The 21,750-nt window shown below is 47.8% G+C and overlaps 1 protein-coding gene across 4 annotated transcripts in view; it reads right to left on the bottom strand.

Moving 5' to 3' along the window:
* Positions 1–21,750, bottom strand: part of PUM2 (pumilio RNA binding family member 2) — a 783,590-nt gene that overhangs the window by 303,054 nt on the left and 458,786 nt on the right. For all 4 annotated transcript variants that reach the window (XM_069235995.1, XM_069235994.1, XM_069235993.1 and 1 more), the window contains exon 14: positions 20,708–20,975. In XM_069235995.1, the coding sequence (XP_069092096.1) occupies positions 20,708–20,975 (268 nt within the window). The remainder of the gene's footprint in view (positions 1–20,707; positions 20,976–21,750) is intronic.

Below are 21,750 nucleotides of genomic sequence, written 5' to 3' on the forward strand. Positions count from 1 at the left end.
AGAAGCGTGAGACTTGCAACACTGCAACCGGCGACCCCGACTCGACTGGTGGAGAACCAACACCTCAGGGAGGACCCTCCGGCCACTTCGAGACCGTGAGTAACCAAAGTTGTCCCCCCTGAACCCCCACAGCGACGCCTGCAGAGTGAATCCCGAGGCTCCCCCTGACCGCGACTGCCTGAACCTAAAGTCCCGACGGCTGGAACAGACCCTGCACCCGCAGCCCCCAGCACCTGAAGGAACGGAACTTCTGTGCAGGAGTGACCCCCAGGAGGCCCTCTCCCTTGCCCAGGTGGTGGCTACCCCGAGGAGCCCCCCCCTTGCCTGCCTGCAACGCTGAAGAGATCCCTTGATCTCTCATTGATTACATTGAAAACCCGACGCTTGTTTCTACACTGCACCCGGCCGCCCCAGTGCCGCTGAGGGTGTACTTTTTGTGTGAACTTGTGTCCCCCCCCAGTGCCCTACAAAACCCCCCTGGCCTGCCCTCCGAAGACACGGGTACTTACCTGCTGGCAGACCGGAACCGGGGCACCCCCTTCTCTCCATTGAAGCCTATGCGTTTTGGGCACCTCTTTGACCTCTGCACCTGACCGGCCCTGAGCTGCTGGTGTGGTAACTTTGGGGTTGCTCTGAACCCCCAACGGTGGGCTACCTTGGACCCAAACCTGAGACTTGTAAGTGATTTACTTACCTGACAAAACTAACAAAAACTTACCTCCCCCAGGAACTGTGAAAATTGCACTGTGTCCACTTTTAAAACAGCTTATTGTGTTTTATGTAAAAAGTATACATGCTAGTGTAATGATTTAAAGTTCCTGAAGTACTTACCTGCAATACCTTTCAAATGAGATATTACATGTAGAATTTGAACCTGTGGTTCTTAAAATAAACTAAGAAAAGATATTTTTCTATAACAAAACCTATTGGCTGGATTTGTCTCTGAGTGTGTGTTCCTCATTTATTGCCTGTGTGTATGTACAACAAATGCTTAACACTACTCCTTTGATAAGTCTACTGCTCGACCACACTACCACAAAATAGAGCATTAGTATTATCTCTTTTTGCCACTATCTTACCTCTAAGGGGAACCCTTGGACTCTGTGCATGCTATTCCTTACTTTGAAATAGCACATACAGAGCCAACTTCCTACACTGTGTGTCTCATTTATTGCCTCCGAGTCCAACAAATGCTTAGCACTACCCTCTTATAAGCCTAACCTCTCGTCCACACTACCACAAAACAGAGCATTAGTCCTCTCTACATTTGCCTCCTGCAATACCAATACCATTAGAGACTCTGCACAGTGTACTTCATTTTAGTGCACTATATAGAGAGCCAGCTTCTTACACTCGTAAAGGCAGATTCCAATAAAGCACTACAGAAATCAACAAATGCCTGCTGTAGGAAATTACCCTCTTTCTAGGCATTGTTACACCATTTTTCTGCCTGCTGTCAGTGTGTTTGACTGTGTTCACTAGGATCCTGCTAACCTGGACCCCAGCAATTAGGCTCTCTCCCTTCTAACTGTACCTTTTTTTTCCCACAATTGGCATACTGGTCCCCCCACATAAGTCCCTATTATATGGTACCTTGGTACCCAGGGCATTTGGGTACCAAGGAATCCCTATGGGCTGAAGCAGTTATTATGCCACCCATAGGGAGCCCATGCAAAGGGTTCTGCAGGCCTGCCATTGCAGTCTGCGTGAAATGGTTGCATGCACCTGTTTTCACTACAGGTCACTGCACCAGGTCACTATAAGTCACCATTATGGTAGGCCCTCTCAGCCCAGAGGGCAGGGTGCAAGTACCTGTGTGGGAGGGCACCCCTGCACTAGTAGTGGTGTGCCCACAAACTCCAGACCTATTTTCCCGAACGTTTGGAGTGCGGGGACACCATTTTACGTGTGCACTGGACTTAGGTCACTACCTATGTCCAGCTACATAATGGTAACTCCGAACCTGGGCATGTTTGGTATCAAATATGTCGGAATCATACCCCAATACTATTGCGAGTATTGGAAGTATTGATCCATGCACACTGGCAGCTCCTTAGAAGACCCCCAGCATTGCTATCACAATTCTTACAGGGTTTTCCAGGCAGCCCAAGATGCTGCCACCCCTCAGACAAGTTTCTTCCCTCCTGCGGATTGATCTGATCAAGCCCAGAAAGGCAGAACAAAGGGTTTCCGAAGGAGAGGGAAGTAACACCCTCCCCACTTGGAAATAGGTGTGACTGGCTTAGGATGGGGTAGCCACCCCAAGCCACTGATATGCTTTGAAGGGCACGTTTGGTGCCCTCCGTGCAATAACCCATCCACACCGATTCAGGGAACCCCAGTCCCTTCTCTGGCACCCATCTGTAATCTTCACTTCAGCTTTGGACATCTTCTGCATCCATCAGGAACTCTTCACAGGCTCCAGGGCTGCAGTGCCTACATGTTCTTCTTCACTGTCGACCAACTCCTGCACGTAAGCTGGGTTGGTAGTAGCTCCTACTCCTCCTGGACTCCACTGTGACTTTTGGACTTGGTCCCCTCTGTCCACAGGTCCTCTTCTCCAGGAATCCATTACTGGTTTCTTGCAGTCTTGTCCGGGTGGTGTATTGTTCTCCTTTTGGGTGGTCTGGGAAACATCCAGCGATTTACTCCTACTTTCCTGGTTGTTGGGGGTACTGTGTTACTTACCTCTGTGGTTTTAGAGTACTCCCAGCTCCTCTCTACACATTCCACTTACCTAGGTGAGGGTCCTGTGTTTGCATTTCATTTTTGTAGTATATGGTTTGGGCTCCCCTTAGGGTCACTACTTGTTATTACTATTTGTACTGTTTTCTAACCTTTTCTATGACTATCACTGTTTACCAGTGTATATTTTTAGTGTATACCTTACCATCTATTGCAGGGTAGCCTTTCCAGGAATTTGTGGTATTGTGTTCCAAAAATAATGTACCTTTATTTTTGTACAACTGAGTGTTTCCTTTCGTGTTTGTAAGTGATGTGTGACTACAGTGGTTTTACATGTCTCCTAGATACTCCTTGGCTGCTCATCCACAGCTACCCCTAGAAAGCCTGGCTTCTAAACACTGCCTACACTTCACCAAGAGGGGATACCTGGAATAAGGTGTAAGTACCTTGGGTACCCACCACACACCAGGTCAGCTTCCTACACCTGCATAGCTCTGTTGAACAGGCTGTGTTTTAGAATGAACTGGAAATAGTCAGACCAGAAACCCTCAAGAACTATAACCTAAAGAACTCCGCAGTTCTCATATGAACTGACAATACAACAATGATGCGCTACATAAACAAACAAGGGGGTGCAAGATCACTGGAACTGGTCCATCAGAAATGCAGTGCATCTACGAGCAGCGCATGTCTCAGTAAAGCAAAAGAAGATAGTGGACATTCTGAGCAGACTAAGGTCCTCTTGCCATGAGTGGGAACTGAATTAGGAGACAGTCAACCAAATATTGTCAAAGTGGGGCAAACCCAATCTTAACCTTTTTGCAAACGCCCAGAAACACCAAATGCCAATTCTTTACAAGCTGGCATCACCATCGGAGATCGTGGCGCAATGCATTTTCGATGGCATGGTCAGGAATCTTTCATTACACTTTTTGCTCACTCCCTGGATTCCAAAGGTTCTCATGAAGATGATAGACTCTTGCAGAATAGTACTAATAGCCTCAATGTGGCCTCGTCAACACTGGTTTACAGAGCTTTTCCTACTGTCAGAAAATCTCACATCCAACTGAAAGTCTCTTCACTTATCAGCTTGGCTACTGAATACAATGGATTCGCCCATCTAAACATTTCACCTGAATGTAGAGAGATATTTTCCAGGGCCAGAGCGGCCAGTACCAACAAAGCTTATTCTCACAAGTGGAAGATATTTTGCTTATGGTGTCAACAGAAGCGGATACATCCCCTGTCCTTATCACCGGAACAGATATTACCATGTGCATTACATTTGAAAGAAACCCAAAACATATTCCTAAAGTGGCTTTGGACTTTCATCTCAATGAGCCTTTGTTCTTAAGGACCTTATTTCCGAACCTTTCAACACCAGCCCAAAAGTCTCTTCATTGTTTGGACATCAAGAGATGCATCAAGTTGAAAATAGACAAGACGAAGAACTTATGTAAATATAGACAGCTGTTGGTGGCTTACAGTGCACCACAGAAAGGGCAACCCCTGTCCACACAGAGCATAGCTAGATGGATATCTACTGTAATTTTCTTTTGTCAGCAAGCAGCGGAATGCCAATACAGACTTTGGTGCATGCTCTCTCTAAAAGTACTATATCAACCTCAACAGTACTGTTTGCCGGTGTACCACTCCAGGACATTTGCAGAGCAGCTACCTGGAAGGACAGGCACACCTTTGTGCAACACTACTGTCTGGACTCGACCCCTCAAGGATATGTTACAGCAGGCCCAGCAGTTCTAAGACATCTCTTCCAGTAAAAGGGAGCTACCTCTTTCTTCCCAACATCCACTTAACAGTTCTGCACATTGCCTAAAATATAACGTGTTATCCTTTCATAACATCATAGTAAATTGTTTTCATATATGGGAATCACATTAGTTACGTACAGTTATGTTGTCATTTATATTATTTCTGGGTATAATGTTCCTATGTGATATCTCGATAGAATTGTATTCTTAGCTAATCACAGTGCAGTATGCCTCACTAATGCTTTTTACTCTTATTCAAGCATGTTAATCTCAGACAATTCCAATACTGGCGGAAGTACTGACCTGTTACTGTAGTTCTCCAGTATTGGAATCTTTCATTCATTCACATGCAAGCCACCCTTCCCCCTGAGAAGCTTGCCTTTCTCTCCTGTATGTGGTTCTCCTACACTTCTGCTATGGAAAATCTGAGGTACTGGAGCTTTTCACAGGAGTGTTCTACAGGGCAAAGCAGCCTGACAGATAAGTATGGTCTCTTTTTTAAAAAGATTGATAGGTTGGAAAATTGTAGGCCCTAAGACCTTCATGTTCTATATCTGACTTTGCATTGCTGTTGTATGGTACCAGGGACTAGAGAACTACCGTTACAGGTAAGTAACATTTATTTGCTGTCTTTGGAGCAAGGACCGAGCACGGATTGATTCATCCTAATCAGTGCTCCTGACATGGTTGAGATACTTCTTTTTAACCTCTGGGGCCCTGAAAACAGAAGGCGTGTGTCTGGCACAAACGTACCCAAAAAGACAAACAAAATTGCAGAGTTTTAAGTTCTATAGTTAACTCTTTACTTTTATTTTGCCAAGTCTTCTTTTCTTACATTGCACTCATGTTTTGTTTCTGCTTGTGGGCGCTGTTCTCAAAAGATGCTGATTATCTTGTTTTACACGGAGTAAAGCGGCATTGTTTTTCTTATGTGTAATTTCCAAAATTATGCTTTAACACATAATTGTGCAGTGCACCCCAAATTCACCCCACCTCACCCCACACCAATCCATCTCGCACAATCCAGTCCACCCTAGACTAATCCATTCCCCTGGTCCCTGCTCTGGTACGAAACTGGACAAAGGAAAGGGGAGTGACCATTCCCCTGTCCATCACCACCCTAGTGGTGGTGCCCAGAGCTCCTCCAGGTAGCCACTTGAGTTTGCCATTTTGAATCCAATGTGGCAGAGGCCCCTGGGAGTCAGGTCAGGTAGGTGACATCACAGTGCCTTCCTGATAGGTGGTCACCCTGCTAGGTGACCAATCCCCCTTCCATGGCTATTTAGGGTCTCCCTCTTGGGTGGGTCCTCAGATTCGACGTGCAAGATTCATGCAGGACTCCTCTCCATCGTTTGCTTCATCTTCTGGCCACTGGTACTACAACTGGACCCTCCATGAACTGACAATCTGCAACTTCAGTGACGATTCCGCTATGCAACATTGTTACTCAGGCTCCTTCCAGCAACTGCAACATTTCCCCAGCTGTGCATCCTCTGACACGAACGAGTCTTCAGCCTGCACAAGAAATAAGATGGAATCTCCTTTGGAGTGAAGGAGTCACTCCCCGGCATCTGCAAGCACTAACTGCAATGACGACCGGCTGAGTGGATCTTCTCCCCGCCAGAGCTGCTTGGATCCTGAACCACAGGAGGTGTCTGGAATGGTTCCCTTTGGTCCTCTCTACCAGGCTATCCAACTTGAGATATTGTAAGCCCTTGCCATCCCTTGCAGGACACCACCCCTGTGCACTGCAACTCTTGCAGCTACCAAGGCTTGTTTGTTCCTCCTCCAAGGGATCTTCAGGCTCTGTGTAGCCCCGGCTAACAGCAATTCTCCCTGCAACATACAGTCTCCTGCCTGCTGCTCCAGCGACGTGGGGCAGTTCTTGGGGTCTGCTGAGTGGGCCTCACTGCAACTCCAGTACCTGCTGTCCTTGGGTTGCCTGTGGGGGCTGCCTCCTCTTGTGGCTCTCCCAGCTGCTGAGGGGTCAGCCCAGACTCTCCTCCTGACCCTTGCTGGTCCTCTTAAGCCTTTCACAACCTTCTTCCCCAATGTTTTCATTTGCCAAGGCTTGTTGGTGATTTTCCAGCACCACTGACCGACTGCAACACGACTGTTGACGTGGGACATCATTTGCATCACTTCTAGGACTCCTCTTATGCTCCTGTGCAGCACTGCTGACCTCCTTCGTCAACCGTCGACCTGGTCCTGCATGCACAGAAGGGTGAGTAGTGGCTCCTGCCACAACAGGACACGCCAACTTGAACTGGACTTGGTCCCCCCCCTTCCTTTGCAGGTCCTCTTCTGTCAGGATCCATCTTTGGGTTCTTCCAGTCTTGGTTGGTGTAAGGAAATGCCTCCTTGGCATGGTTGCCCCCTGACTTTTTGCCTTTGCTGATGCTATGTTTACAATTGAAAGTGTGCTGAGGCCTGCTAACCAGGCCCCAGCACCAGTGTTCTTTCCCTAACCTGTACTTTTGTATCCACAATTGGCAGACCCTGGCATCCAGATAAGTCCCTTGTAACTGGTACTTCTAGTACCAAGGGCCCTGATGCCAAGGAAGGTCTCTAAGGACTGCAGCATGTCTTATGCCACCCTGGAGACCTCTCACTCAGCACAGACACACTGCTTGCCAGCTTGTGTGTGCTAGTGAGGACAAAACGAGTAAGTCGACATGGCACTCCCCTCAGGGTGCCATGCCAGCCTCTCACTGCCTATGCAGTATAGGTAAGACACCCCTCTAGCAGGCCTTACAGCCCTAAGGCAGGGTGCACTATACCATAGGTGAGGGTACCAGTGCATGAGCATGGTACCCCTACAGTGTCTAAACAAAACCTTAGACATTGTAAGTGCAGGGTAGCCATAAGAGTATATGGTCTGGGAGTCTGTCAAACGCGAACTCCACAGCACCATAATGGCTACACTGAAAACTGGGAAGTTTGGTATCAAACTTCTCAGCACAATAAATGCACACTGATGCCAGTGTACATTTTATTGTAAAATACACCACAGAGGGCACCTTAGAGGTGCCCCCTGAAACTTAACCAACTATCTGTGTAGGCTGACTGGTTCCAGCAGCCTGCCACACTAGAGACATGTTGCTGGCCCCATGGGGAGAGTGCCTTTGTCACTCTGAGGCCAGTAACAAAGCCTGCACTGGGTGGAGATGCTAACACCTCCCCCAGGCAGGAGCTGTAACACCTGGCGGTGAGCCTCAAAGGCTCACCCCTTTGTCACAGCCCAGCAGGGCACTCCAGCTTAGTGGAGTTGCCCGCCCCCTCCGGCCACGGCCCCCACTTTTGGCGGCAAGGTTGGAGGGAACAAAGAAAGCAACAAGGAGGAGTCACTGGCCAGTCAGGACAGCCCCTAAGGTGTCCTGAGCTGAGGTGACTCTGACTTTTAGAAATCCTCCATCTTGCAGATGGAGGATTCCCCCAATAGGGTTAGGATTGTGACCCCCTCCCCTTGGGAGGAGGCACAAAGAGGGTGTACCCACCCTCAGGGCTAGTAGCCATTTGCTACTAACCCCCCAGACCTAAACACGCCCTTAAATTTAGTATTTAAGGGCTACCCTGAACCCTAGAAAATTAGATTCCTGCAACTACAAGAAGAAGGACTGCCTAGCTGAAAAACCCCTGCAGAGGAAGACAAGAAGACGACAACTGCCTTGGCTCCAGAAACTCACCGGCCTGTCTCCTGCCTTCCAAAGATCCTGCTCCAGCGACGCCTTCCAAAGGGACCAGCGACCTCGACATCCTCTGAGGACTGCCCCTGCTTCGAAAAGACAAGAAACTCCCGAGGACAGCGGACCTGCTCCAAGAAAGGCTGCAACTTTGTTTCCAGCAGCTTTAAAGAACCCTGCAAGCTCCCCGCAAGAAGCGTGAGACTTGCAACACTGCACCCGGCGACCCCGACTCGGCTGGTGGAGATCCAACACCTCAGGAGGGACCCCAGGACTACTCTAAGACTGTGAGTACAAAAACCTGTCCCCCCTGAGCCCCCACAGCGCCGCCTGCAGAGGGAATCCCGAGGCTTCCCCTGACCGCGACTCTTTGAACCTAAAGTCCCGACGCCTGGGAGAGACCCTGCACCCGCAGCCCCCAGGACCTGAAGGACCGGACTTTCACTGGAGAAGTGACCCCCAGGAGTCCCTCTCCCTTGCCCAAGTGGAGGTTTCCCCGAGGAACCCCCCCCTTGCCTGCCTGCAGCGCTGAAGAGATCCCGAGATCTCTCATAGACTAACATTGCGAACCCGACGCCTGTTCCTACACTGCACCCGGCCGCCCCCGCGCTGCTGAGGGTGAAATTCCTGTGCGGACTTGTGTCCCCCCCGGTGCCCTACAAAACCCCCCTGGTCTGCCCTCCGAAGACGCGGGTACTTACCTGCAAGCAGACCGGAACCGGGGCACCCCCTTCTCTCCATTCTAGCCTATGTGTTTTGGGCACCACTTTGAACTCTGCACCTGACCGGCCCTGAGCTGCTGGTGTGGTGACTTTGGGGTTGCTCTGAACCCCCAACGGTGGGCTACCTTGGACCAAGAACTGAAGCCTGTAAGTGTCCTACTTACCTGGTAAAACTAACAAAAACTTACCTCCCCCAGGAACTGTGAAAATTGCACTAAGTGTCCACTTTTAAAACAGCTATTTGTCAATAACTTGAAAAGTATACATGCAATTTTGATGATTTGAAGTTCCTAAAGTACTTACCTGCAATACCTTTCGAATGAGATATTACATGTAGAATTTGAACCTGTGGTTCTTAAAATAAACTAAGAAAAGATATTTTTCTATACAAAAACCTATTGGCTGGATTTGTCTCTGAGTGTGTGTACCTCATTTATTGTCTATGTGTATGTACAACAAATGCTTAACACTACTCCTTGGATAAGCCTACTGCTCGACCACACTACCACAAAATAGAGCATTAGTATTATCTCTTTTTACCACTATTTTACCTCTAAGGGGAACCCTTGGACTCTGTGCATGCTATTCCTTACTTGGAAATAGCACATACAGAGCCAACTTCCTACATTGGTGGATCAGCGGTGGGGTACAAGACTTTGCATTTGCTGGACTACTCAGCCAATACCTGATCACACGACAAATTCCAAAATTGTCATTAGAAATTGATTTTTGCAATTTGAAAAGTTTTCTAAATTCTTAAAAGACCTGCTAGGGCCTTGTGTTAGATCCTGTTTAGCATTTCTTTTTAGAGTTTAAAAGTTTGTAAAAGTTTGAATTAGATTCTAGAACCAGTTGTAGATTCTTAAAAAGTATTCCAACTTTTAGAAGCAAAATGTCTAGCACAGATGTGACTGTGGTGGAACTCGACACCACACCTTACCTCCATCTTAAGATGAGGGAGCTAAGGTCACTCTGTAAAATAAAGAAAATAACAATGGGCCCCAAACCTACCAAAATACAGCTCCAGGAGCTTTTGGCAGAGTTTGAAAAGGCCAACCCCTCTGAGGGTGGCAACTCAGAGGAAGAGGATAGTGACTTGGAGGACAATTCCCCCCTACCAGTCCTATCTAGGGAGAACAGGGTCCCTCAAACCCTGACTCCTAAAATAATAGTCAGAGATGCTGGTTCCCTCACAGGAGAGACCAACACCTCTGAAATCACTGAGGATAGCCCCAGTGAAGAGGACATCCAGTTAGCCAGGATGGCCAAAAGATTGGCTTTGGAAAGACAGATCCTAGCCATAGAGAGGGAAAGACAAGAGATGGGCCTAGGACCCATCAATGGTGGCAGCAACATAAATAGGGTCAGAGATTCTCCTGACATGTTGAAAATCCCCAAAGGGATTGTAACTAAATATGAAGATGGTGATGACATCACCAAATGGTTCACAGCTTTTGAGAGGGCTTGTGTAACCAGAAAAGTGAACAGATCTCACTGGGGTGCTCTCCTTTGGGAGATGTTCACAGGAAAGTGTAGGGATAGACTCCTCACACTCTCTGGACAAGATGCAGAATCTTATGACCTCATGAAGGGTACCCTGATTGAGGGCTTTGGATTCTCCACTGAGGAGTACAGGATTAGGTTCAGGGGGGCTCAAAAATCCTCGAGCCAGACCTGGGTTGACTTTGTTGACTACTCAGTGAAAACACTAGATGGTTGGATTCAAGGCAGTGGTGTAAATAATTATGATGGGCTGTACAATTTATTTGTGAAAGAACACCTATTGAGTAATTGTTTCAATGATAAACTGCATCAGCATCTGGTAGACCTAGGACCAATTTCTCCCCAAGAATTGGGAAAGAAGGCGGACCATTGGGTCAAGACAAGGGTGTCCAAGACTTCAACAGGGGGTGACCAAAAGAAAGGGGTCACAAAGACTCCCCAGGGGAAGAGTGATGAGACAACCAAAACTAAAAATAGTAAAGAGTCTTCTACAGGCCCCCAAAAACCTGCACAGGAGGGTGGGCCCAGAGCCTCTTCACAAAACAATGGGTACAAGGGTAAAAACTTTGATCCCAAAAAGGCCTGGTGTCATAGCTGTAAACAGCATGGACACCAAACTGGAGACAAGGCCTGTCCCAAGAAAGGTTCCACTCCAAACTCCCATCCAGGTAACACTGGTATGGCTAGTCTCCAAGTGGGATCAACAGTGTGCCCAGAGCAAATCAGGGTCCACACTGAAGCTACTCTAGTTTCTGAGGGTGGGGTGGATTTAGCCACACTAGCTGTCTGGCCGCCTAACATGCAAAAATACAGACAGCAACTCTTAATTAATGGGACTAGAATAGAGGGCCTGAGGGATACAGGTGCCAGTGTCACCATGGTGACAGAGAAACTGGTTTCCCCTGGCCAATACCTGACTGGAAAAGCTTACACAGTCACCAACGCTGACAATCAGAGAAAAGTACATCCCATGGCAATGGTTACTTTAGAATGGGGAGGGGTCAATGGCCTGAAACAGGTGGTGGTCTCCTCAAATATCCCAGTGGACTGTCTGCTTGGAAATGACCTGGAGTCCTCAGCATGGGCTGAGGTAGAACTAAAAACCCATGCAGCAATGCTGGGTATCCCTGAATTGGTGTGTGTGAAAACAAGAGCACAGTGCAAGGCACAGGGTGAACAAGTAGAGCTGGAGTCTGGAAGAATGGCCCAGCCTACCAAGAGAACAGGAAAGTCAGTTGGGAAACCAACTGCAACACAGCAAAAGAAAGGGAACCTCTCTTCTCAGGAAGAAGTTCTGCCCTCTGAGGGAACTGAGCCTTTGGAGCTTGAACCTTATCAGGTTGAGCTCTTAGGCCCAGGGGGACCCTCAAGGGAGGAGCTGTGTAAGGGACAAGAAACCTGTCCCTCTCTTGAAGGCCTTAGGCAGCAAGCTGCTGAAGAGTCCAAAGGCAAGAAAAATGGAACGCATAGGGTCTATTGGGAAGATGGACTCCTGTACACTGAGGCCAGAGACCCCAAACCTGGTGCCACTAGGAGAGTGGTAGTGCCTCAGCTGTTCAGGAAGTTCATCCTAACATTGGCCCATGACATTCCCCTTGCTGGACATTTGGGACAAACCAAGACGTGGGAGAGGTTAGTCAACCACTTCTACTGGCCCAATATGTCCAACATGGTTAAGGAGTTTTGCCTCTCCTGCCCCACCTGTCAAGCCAGTGGTAAGACAGGTGGGCATCCAAAGGCCCCCCTCATTCCACTTCCAGTGGTGGGGGTGCCCTTTGAAAGAGTGGGTGTGGACATAGTTGGTCCACTAGAACCTCCCACAGCCTCAGGAAATATGTATATCCTGGTAGTAGTGGATCATGCTACCAGATATCCTGAAGCTATTCCCCTTAGGTCGACTACTGCCCCTGCAGTAGCCAAGGCCCTCATTGGTATCTTTACCAGAGTGGGTTTCCCTAAGGAGGTGGTGTCTGACAGAGGTACCAACTTCATGTCAGCATACCTAAAGCACATGTGGAATGAGTGTGGGGTGACTTATAAATTCACTACACCATACCATCCACAAACTAATGGCTTAGTTGAGAGATTCAACAAGACATTAAAGGGCATGATCATGGGGCTCCCAGAAAAACTCAAAAGGAGATGGGATGTCCTCTTGCCATGTCTGCTTTTCGCTTACAGAGAGGTGCCACAGAAGGGAGTAGGATTCTCACCCTTTGAACTTCTGTTTGGTCATCCTGTAAGGGGACCACTTGCCCTTGTTAAAGAAGGCTGGGAGAGACCTCTCCATGAGCCTAAACAGGACATAGTGGACTATGTACTTGGCCTTCGCTCTAGAATGGCAGAGTACATGGAAAAGGCAACCAAAAACCTTGAGGCCAGCCAACAGCTCCAGAAGTTTTGGTATGACCAAAAGGCTGCACTGGTTGAGTTCCAACCAGGGCAGAAAGTCTGGGTTCTGGAGCCTGTGGCTCCCAGGGCACTCCAGGACAAATGGAGTGGCCCTTACCCAGTACTAGAAAGGAAGAGTCAGGTCACCTACCTGGTGGACCTGGGCACAAGCAGGAGCCCCAAGAGGGTGATCCATGTGAACCGCCTTAAGCTCTTCCATGACAGGGCTGATGTCAATCTGTTGATGGTAACAGATGAGGATCAGGAGGCAGAGAGTGAACCTCTCCCTGATCTTCTGTCATCAGACCCAAAAGATGGCACAGTAGATGGAGTGATCTACTCAGACACCCTCTCTGGCCAACAGCAAGCTGATTGTAGGAGAGTCCTACAACAGTTTCCTGAACTCTTCTCCTTAACCCCTGGTCAGACACACCTGTGTACCCATGATGTGGACACAGGAGACAGCATGCCTGTCAAGAACAAAATCTTTAGACAGTCTGACCATGTTAAGGAAAGCATCAAGGTGGAAGTCCACAAGATGCTGGAATTGGGAGTAATTGAGCGCTCTGACAGCCCCTGGGCTAGCCCAGTGGTCTTAGTCCCCAAACCTCACACCAAAGATGGAAAGAAAGAGATGAGGTTTTGTGTGGACTACAGAGGGCTCAATTCTGTCACCAAGACAGATGCTCATCCAATTCCAAGAGCTGATGAGCTCATAGATAAATTAGGTGCTGCCAAATTCTTAAGTACCTTTGACTTGACAGCAGGGTACTGGCAAATAAAAATGGCACCTGGAGCAAAAGAGAAAACAGCATTCTCCACACCTGATGGGCATTATCAGTTTACTGTTATGCCCTTTGGTTTAAAGAATGCCCCTGCCACCTTCCAAAGGTTGGTGAATCAAGTCCTTGCTGGCTTGGAGTCCTTTAGCACAGCTTATCTTGATGATATTGCTGTCTTTAGCTCCACCTGGCAGGATCACCTGGTCCACCTGAAGAAGGTTTTGAAGGCTCTGCAATCTGCAGGCCTCTCTATCAAGGCATCCAAATGCCAGATAGGGCAGGGAACTGTGGTTTACTTGGGCCACCTTGTAGGTGGAGGCCAAGTTCAGCCACTCCAGCCCAAGATCCAGACTATTCTGGACTGGGTAGCTCCAAAAACCCAGACTCAAGTCAGGGCATTCCTTGGCTTGACTGGGTATTACAGGAGGTTTGTGAAGGGATATGGATCCATTGTGACAGCCCTCACTGAACTCACCTCCAAGAAAATGCCCAAGAAAGTGAACTGGACTGTGGAATGCCAACAGGCCTTTGACACCCTGAAACAGGCAATGTGCTCAGCACCAGTTCTCAAAGCTCCAGATTATTCTAAGCAGTTCATTGTGCAGACTGATGCCTCTGAACATGGGATAGGGGCAGTTTTGTCCCAAACAAATGATGATGGCCTTGACCAGCCTGTTGCTTTCATTAGCAGGAGGTTACTCCCCAGGGAGCAGCGTTGGAGTGCCATTGAGAGGGAGGCCTTTGCTGTGGTTTGGTCCCTGAAGAAGCTGAGACCATACCTCTTTGGGACTCACTTCCTAGTTCAAACTGACCACAGACCTCTCAAATGGCTGATGCAAATGAAAGGTGAAAATCCTAAACTGTTGAGGTGGTCCATCTCCCTACAGGGAATGGACTTTATAGTGGAACACAGACCTGGGACTGCCCATGCCAATGCAGATGGCCTTTCCAGGTTCTTCCACTTAGAAAATGAAGACTCTCTTGGGAAAGGTTAGTCTCATCCTCTTTCGTTTGGGGGGGGGTTGTGTAAGGAAATGCCTCCTTGGCATGGTTGCCCCCTGACTTTTTGCCTTTGCTGATGCTATGTTTACAATTGAAAGTGTGCTGAGGCCTGCTAACCAGGCCCCAGCACCAGTGTTCTTTCCCTAACCTGTACTTTTGTATCCACAATTGGCAGACCCTGGCATCCAGATAAGTCCCTTGTAACTGGTACTTCTAGTACCAAGGGCCCTGATGCCAAGGAAGGTCTCTAAGGACTGCAGCATGTCTTATGCCACCCTGGAGACCTCTCACTCAGCACAGACACACTGCTTGCCAGCTTGTGTGTGCTAGTGAGGACAAAACGAGTAAGTCGACATGGCACTCCCCTCAGGGTGCCATGCCAGCCTCTCACTGCCTATGCAGTATAGGTAAGACACCCCTCTAGCAGGCCTTACAGCCCTAAGGCAGGGTGCACTATACCATAGGTGAGGGTACCAGTGCATGAGCATGGTACCCCTACAGTGTCTAAACAAAACCTTAGACATTGTAAGTGCAGGGTAGCCATAAGAGTATATGGTCTGGGAGTCTGTCAAACACGAACTCCACAGCACCATAATGGCTACACTGAAAACTGGGAAGTTTGGTATCAAACTTCTCAGCACAATAAATGCACACTGATGCCAGTGTACATTTTATTGTAAAATACACCACAGAGGGCACCTTAGAGGTGCCCCCTGAAACTTAACCAACTATCTGTGTAGGCTGACTGGTTCCAGCAGCCTGCCACACTAGAGACATGTTGCTGGCCCCATGGGGAGAGTGCCTTTGTCACTCTGAGGCCAGTAACAAAGCCTGCACTGGGTGGAGATGCTAACACCTCCCCCAGGCAGGAGCTGTAACACCTGGCGGTGAGCCTCAAAGGCTCACCCCTTTGTCACAGCCCAGCAGGGCACTCCAGCTTAGTGGAGTTGCCCGCCCCCTCCGGCCACGGCCCCCACTTTTGGCGGCAAGGTTGGAGGGAACAAAGAAAGCAACAAGGAGGAGTCACTGGCCAGTCAGGACAGCCCCTAAGGTGTCCTGAGCTGAGGTGACTCTGACTTTTAGAAATCCTCCATCTTGCAGATGGAGGATTCCCCCAATAGGGTTAGGATTGTGACCCCCTCCCCTTGGGAGGAGGCACAAAGAGGGTGTACCCACCCTCAGGGCTAGTAGCCATTGGCTACTAACCCCCCAGACCTAAACACGCCCTTAAATTTAGTATTTAAGGGCTACCCTGAACCCTAGAAAATTAGATTCCTGCAACTACAAGAAGAAGGACTGCCTAGCTGAAAAACCCCTGCAGAGGAAGACAAGACGACGACAACTGCCTTGGCTCCAGAAACTCACCGGCCTGTCTCCTGCCTTCCAAAGATCCTGCTCCAGCGACGCCTTCCAAAGGGACCAGCGACCTCGACATCCTCTGAGGACTGCCCCTGCTTCGAAAAGTCAAGAAACTCCCGAGGACAGCGGACCTGCTCCAAGAAAGGCTGCAACTTTGTTTCCAGCAGCTTTAAAGAACCCTGCAAGCTCCCCGCAAGAAGCGTGAGACTTGCAACACTGCACCCGGCGACCCCGACTCGGCTGGTGGAGATCCAACACCTCAGGAGGGACCCCAGGACTACTCTAAGACTGTGAGTACAAAAACCTGTCCCCCCTGAGCCCCCACAGCGCCGCCTGCAGAGGGAATCCCGAGGCTTCCCCTGACCGCGACTCTTTGAACCTAAAGTCCCGACGCCTGGGAGAGACCCTGCACCCGCAGCCCCCAGGACCTGAAGGACCGGACTTTCACTGGAGAAGTGACCCCCAGGAGTCCCTCTCCCTTGCCCAAGTGGAGGTTTCCCCGAGGAACCCCCCCCTTGCCTGCCTGCAGCGCTGAAGAGATCCCGAGATCTCTCATAGACTAACATTGCGAACCCGACGCCTGTTCCTACACTGCACCCGGCCGCCCCCGCGCTGCTGAGGGTGAAATTCCTGTGCGGACTTGTGTCCCCCCCGGTGCCCTACAAAACCCCCCTGGTCTGCCCTCCGAAGACGCGGGTACTTACCTGCAAGCAGACCGGAACCGGGGCACCCCCTTCTCTCCATTCTAGCCTATGTGTTTTGGGCACCACTTTGAACTCTGCACCTGACCGGCCCTGAGCTGCTGGTGTGGTGACTTTGGGGTTGCTCTGAACCCCCAACGGTGGGCTACCTTGGACCAAGAACTGAACCCTGTAAGTGTCCTACTTACCTGGTAAAACTAACAAAAACTTACCTCCCCCAGGAACTGTGAAAATTGCACTAAGTGTCCACTTTTAAAACAGCTATTTGTCAATAACTTGAAAAGTATACATGCAATTTTGATGATTTGAAGTTCCTAAAGTACTTACCTGCAATACCTTTCGAATGAGATATTACATGTAGAATTTGAACCTGTGGTTCTTAAAATAAACTAAGAAAAGATATTTTTCTATACAAAAACCTATTGGCTGGATTTGTCTCTGAGTGTGTGTACCTCATTTATTGTCTATGTGTATGGACAACAAATGCTTAACACTACTCCTTGGATAAGCCTACTGCTCGACCACACTACCACAAAATAGAGCATTAGTATTATCTCTTTTTACCACTATTTTACCTCTAAGGGGAACCCTTGGACTCTGTGCATGCTATTCCTTACTTGGAAATAGCACATACAGAGCCAACTTCCTACAGTTGGGTCTTGCAAAATCATTTTCCAAAGTCCTCCTGTTGGATTTGGGGAAAACCAAGTCTTACCTCTGCTCTCCTGGTCGCTGGGGGTCACTTTGGTACTCACCTCATGGGGCTCCTTGTTCCTCCAGCTTCTGTCGACTGATTCCACTTCCTTGTGTGGGGGACTGCCTTTCACATTCCACTTTTTTAGTATATGGTTTGGCCCTTTCCTAGGGCCCTTACTCTTTGCTATTGGTTTTACCAATGCCTGTTGCTTTCTATGCGATTTATTGATTTCTAATGTGTATATAATAGTGTGTTTACTTACCTCCAGTTAGGGTATTGCCTATACAATATTTGAGTGTTTGTGCTACTATAATAAAGTACCTTTATTTTTCTAACAATGTGTGGTCCTTTCATGTTTAGTGCTGTGTCACTGAAGTTGCATTGCATAAGTCTTAGCAGCTCATACACAGCTACCTCTAGACAGCCCTAGTTTTCTAGACATTGTCTACACCTTACTAATAGGGGATATCTGGCCTTGGTATAAGGTGATAGTACCACAGGTGCTCACCACACACCAGGCCAGCATCCTGTACCCCACATGTGGTGGTGCTGCTGCCTGAAACCAGAGGACTCGTCCCCATGACAAGAGTTCTAGGACAGTACCTCTGCAACCGAGCCCCACAGCCCTAGGCCGAGGAAGTCGATGATGAGTCCTGAGACCCTTTGGAGCTGAGCCCACTTTTGGGTTTGGCAAAGCTTGACTCCCTGTCGCCACCTGCAGCCCCAACCACTCAACAAGTGCCCTGGTGGCAGAAACTTGACACATCTGCACCCGGTTGCCCTGGCCCGAGGTGAATACGACCAAAGGGGTCCCTACGCCCGAGCATCTCAAGAACTGAGTCTCCTCTGTGGGGGGGATTTTCATAAATCCTGCTCATACTGAGAATGCTGCACAAAGTACAGGATGATAGGTTCCAGCTGATACTGTTTGCACCAAACTGGGCAAAGCGGGTTTGGTGTGCTGATTTGGTGCTACTCAGCATTTGGCCACCTCTTCCCCTCTTTCACAGCAAACCTTCACCCCACCCCATCCCTAGATTTTGCTGTTGCCTGCAATCAAAGATAATGAAAAGGATCCTATTGCCTTCCTGATGAGGTTGCAGATGTTATCTTAACTGCCCAGAAGACCATCACTAGATCCATTTGCACAGGCTGTTGGAATAGATTTGTGCAGTGGCTTGATTCGAAAGGCATCTATAATTTTAAATCTCACCTGTCTGATATGCCTTTTCCCTTGCACAACACAAGGTCTGGCAGTTTTTGTCTGCATTTATTCACCTTCCAGATAAGTCTTACTTGTTTAAGTCGCCACTCATGGCACGTGTTCTGAATGGTTTAACTGGTTTACACCCATTTATTGTGGATCAGCGGTATTTGAATCTTCTTTAGACTTTGTTGATGGCATTGCCTGCAGACTCAGCTTCTTTCTTTAGCTTCTCGCTCTATAATAGTTCTGTTGGTGTGGATACTTCTGCTTTCAAGGTCAGAGAATTTCAGACTCTAAAAGGGCCACCTATCCTTCTGTGTTCTACCCAGATGTCAATCTTTAGCGTGGCCTAGCCTATTGCAGTTCTAACTTTATTCTTGCCTCCTCAAAACTCATGCAGGGGAAATAACTGCAGGTATGCTGCCTCCTAGTACACTGCCATACTCAAAGGACAGAGTGATTGTAAGGAAATGCCTCCTTGGCATGGTTACCCCCTAACTTGTTGCCTTTGATGATGCTAAGTTTTGACTGAAAGTGTGCAGGGGTACCAGTTACAAGGGACTTACCTGGATGCCAGGGTGTGCCAATTGTGGAGACAAAGGTACAGTTTTAGGGAAAGAACACTGGTGCTGGGGCCTGGTTAGTAGGCCTCAGCACACTTTCAAATCATAACTTGACATCAGCAAAGGCAAAAAGTCAGGGGGTAACCATGCCAAGGAGGCATTTCCTTACACATATGCTAGCGCATGTGTCTCGCTTGCGAGAGACTGCTGGTGTTCAGTACAGGGCTTGGACCCGCCCATAGCTCACCATTTGTTGGTTTGCGTTGCACTCTTCTTTACAGCCTCGTAATTCGTAAAGCTACCCCTGGCATCACTTCCATTTCTCTGTGGTGCACAGGGGTCAAAAACTAATGAATGCAGCTTAATTAGTGGCCGTCCGCTGCTCCCCACTGATCGAGCTACTTACTATTTGTGCCCCGTAAACAGAAGGCTTGTGACTGGCACAAAAACGTGCCCTGCTGGCACAAAATGGCAAAGTTTTATTTTTTAAGGTACCTTTATTTTGCCAAGTTTCTTCTCATGTTTCCTTTGTGTTTTTGCTCGTGGGCGCTGTTGTCAAAAGATGACAATTAACTTGTTCGAAATATGAGACGTATTGCATTGCCAATGCTTGTGTTGTTTAAAAGGAACTTGCACTTTAACTGGCGCCTTTGTTAATGAAGTCTATATACTATTAACCAGTAGAGGGCAGAGCGCAATCATGAATGTGAAACAGCCGGCCCTGGTTCTATAGCGCACAATAGCAGGATATTTAGCTTATGTTGTCCGCACACGGCTTCGAAAGAACATGGAAGATTATAGCACCAATGAACAAACCTGAAGTTCAGGGTGAGGTGCAAAGGTGCCATGCAAACTGCACTCGCACAACGCCACCTAAGATAGTCAATATCCAAGCTTGACCCTGCGATCTCTCCTATGCTGCCGAAATGCAAAGCTGGATAAAAGCAGTGGGGAGGGAGGCACCAAGCTGCGCCTGGACACTAAGGCTTGTGCACTGGAGAGGCAGCAGACAAACATCCCATGGTAGCATTTAACCACATCAGTAGGTGAGGCGCGTCGGATTACTATATGGTACACAAGTCCAAACAATTAATACCTTAACACCTCAAGGTTTGGTATAGTTTTGTAAAGGACATGAAACTGACGACGTTGCAGAAGCACCACTGGCACAGATGAAAATAAAAATAAAACACTTTGGGAGGGTGGGGGTGGAAGGGCACTAGCCACAGTACTTCGACAAAGCTCCCACAGTGTTGACTTGTTTATAGTAAGCAATCTTCACATCTCAGCGGAAATGACCAGTAAAAGGATAAAACCCTGGGGCATAAATAGAGCAACCAAGCACTGAAACTGTGAAAAAAGATCTAGGGTCAGTCGGGGACCTGTGCTTGATCAATGATAAAGAATCTAAGTAAACAGTATCTATTGGTTTTGCTATCCACCTCAGCTATGTTCTACGCCTTGCTTAGATTGGGCACATATGAAGTTCAGTTTCACCCTTGACAGTTATAACATTGTTTTATTATAACACTATTTGATTGAAAGCAACAAATACTACAAAGCGCCTTCTCCAGTTGTAATTACAGGAGAGTGGCACTACATCTTTGGTCCTACTACAAAGCTTTTGTTTTGACACAAACCTTGAGCCATGCTGGTCTTGAGAAAATTCAACAATATGTCCAATGAGATCTCGAAGTTGAAGATTGGGAAAACGATTGTTTCTGAAATCTTCCAGTAATCTGCTACGACCAGAGGGCATGATATCAGATCGGCTGTAACGAAGACGCGATGGCGGGAAGAGCTGGTTGTTGGAACTAAAAAGGCTGGATGTACTGCCGGCACTGCGGTACTTGGCTTCAGCTCCAGGTGCGGCTGATATATATCGTCCACTACCATTTGTCAGTCCACCTACAAAATGGAAAAAAAGGTCATCAGTGAAACATCAGAATACAAACTGTAAACAGAAGTATATTTGATTGAGGATTACGCATTTCACAACACAGCACAATTTAGACTGAACATGAAAAAATGAACTGCGCATATCAAATACTAATTAAAGAGCATTATAATAAACAGCGTTATACTAAGAAAAGTTTCTCAACAGCACAGCGATGGAAGTAATACTGATGTACAATATTCTCAGCTGTAAAATGAGTTACCCAGCACTGGCATGCTACCGGATAATGATGTGTATAAAATTATGTTTTGAAAGGTTTTTAGGCAATGTTTTATCTTTATTGATGAATTCAAACATAACCAAAGTCTCCTCATCAAAGTCATAAACACTGAATATTCCCACCCATGTGCGGGGACCCCGGAGCATAAATAAACACACATGTATATGTATCAAATGTATATGCAGAAGTAATGAGTAGAGAATTTTAATATATATATATAATATACGTGTAAGCTATAATGCGGATTATGTTGAGAAACAGGCTAAAAATGCTTTATTTTTTGTGAAGTTTTTCTTTAATTAAACTTCAATTAGAGGTAAAGCATTTCTGCAATCAAAGAAGAGAGCATAGAAAGTATAAATTCACTGTAGAAAGAAAAAACGACTTTGAAAATAAAGGAGCATTATTAGCCAATAGGCTGCATCCAAGTTAACATAACAGAACCAAAGAAACTGGCACCGTGCCTTTAAGGCTCTGAGCACCTCCAGTATTCCACCATGCCTCAG

Source organism: Pleurodeles waltl, chromosome 5, assembly GCF_031143425.1.
Source record: "Pleurodeles waltl isolate 20211129_DDA chromosome 5, aPleWal1.hap1.20221129, whole genome shotgun sequence".
NCBI lineage: Eukaryota > Metazoa > Chordata > Amphibia > Caudata > Salamandridae > Pleurodeles > Pleurodeles waltl.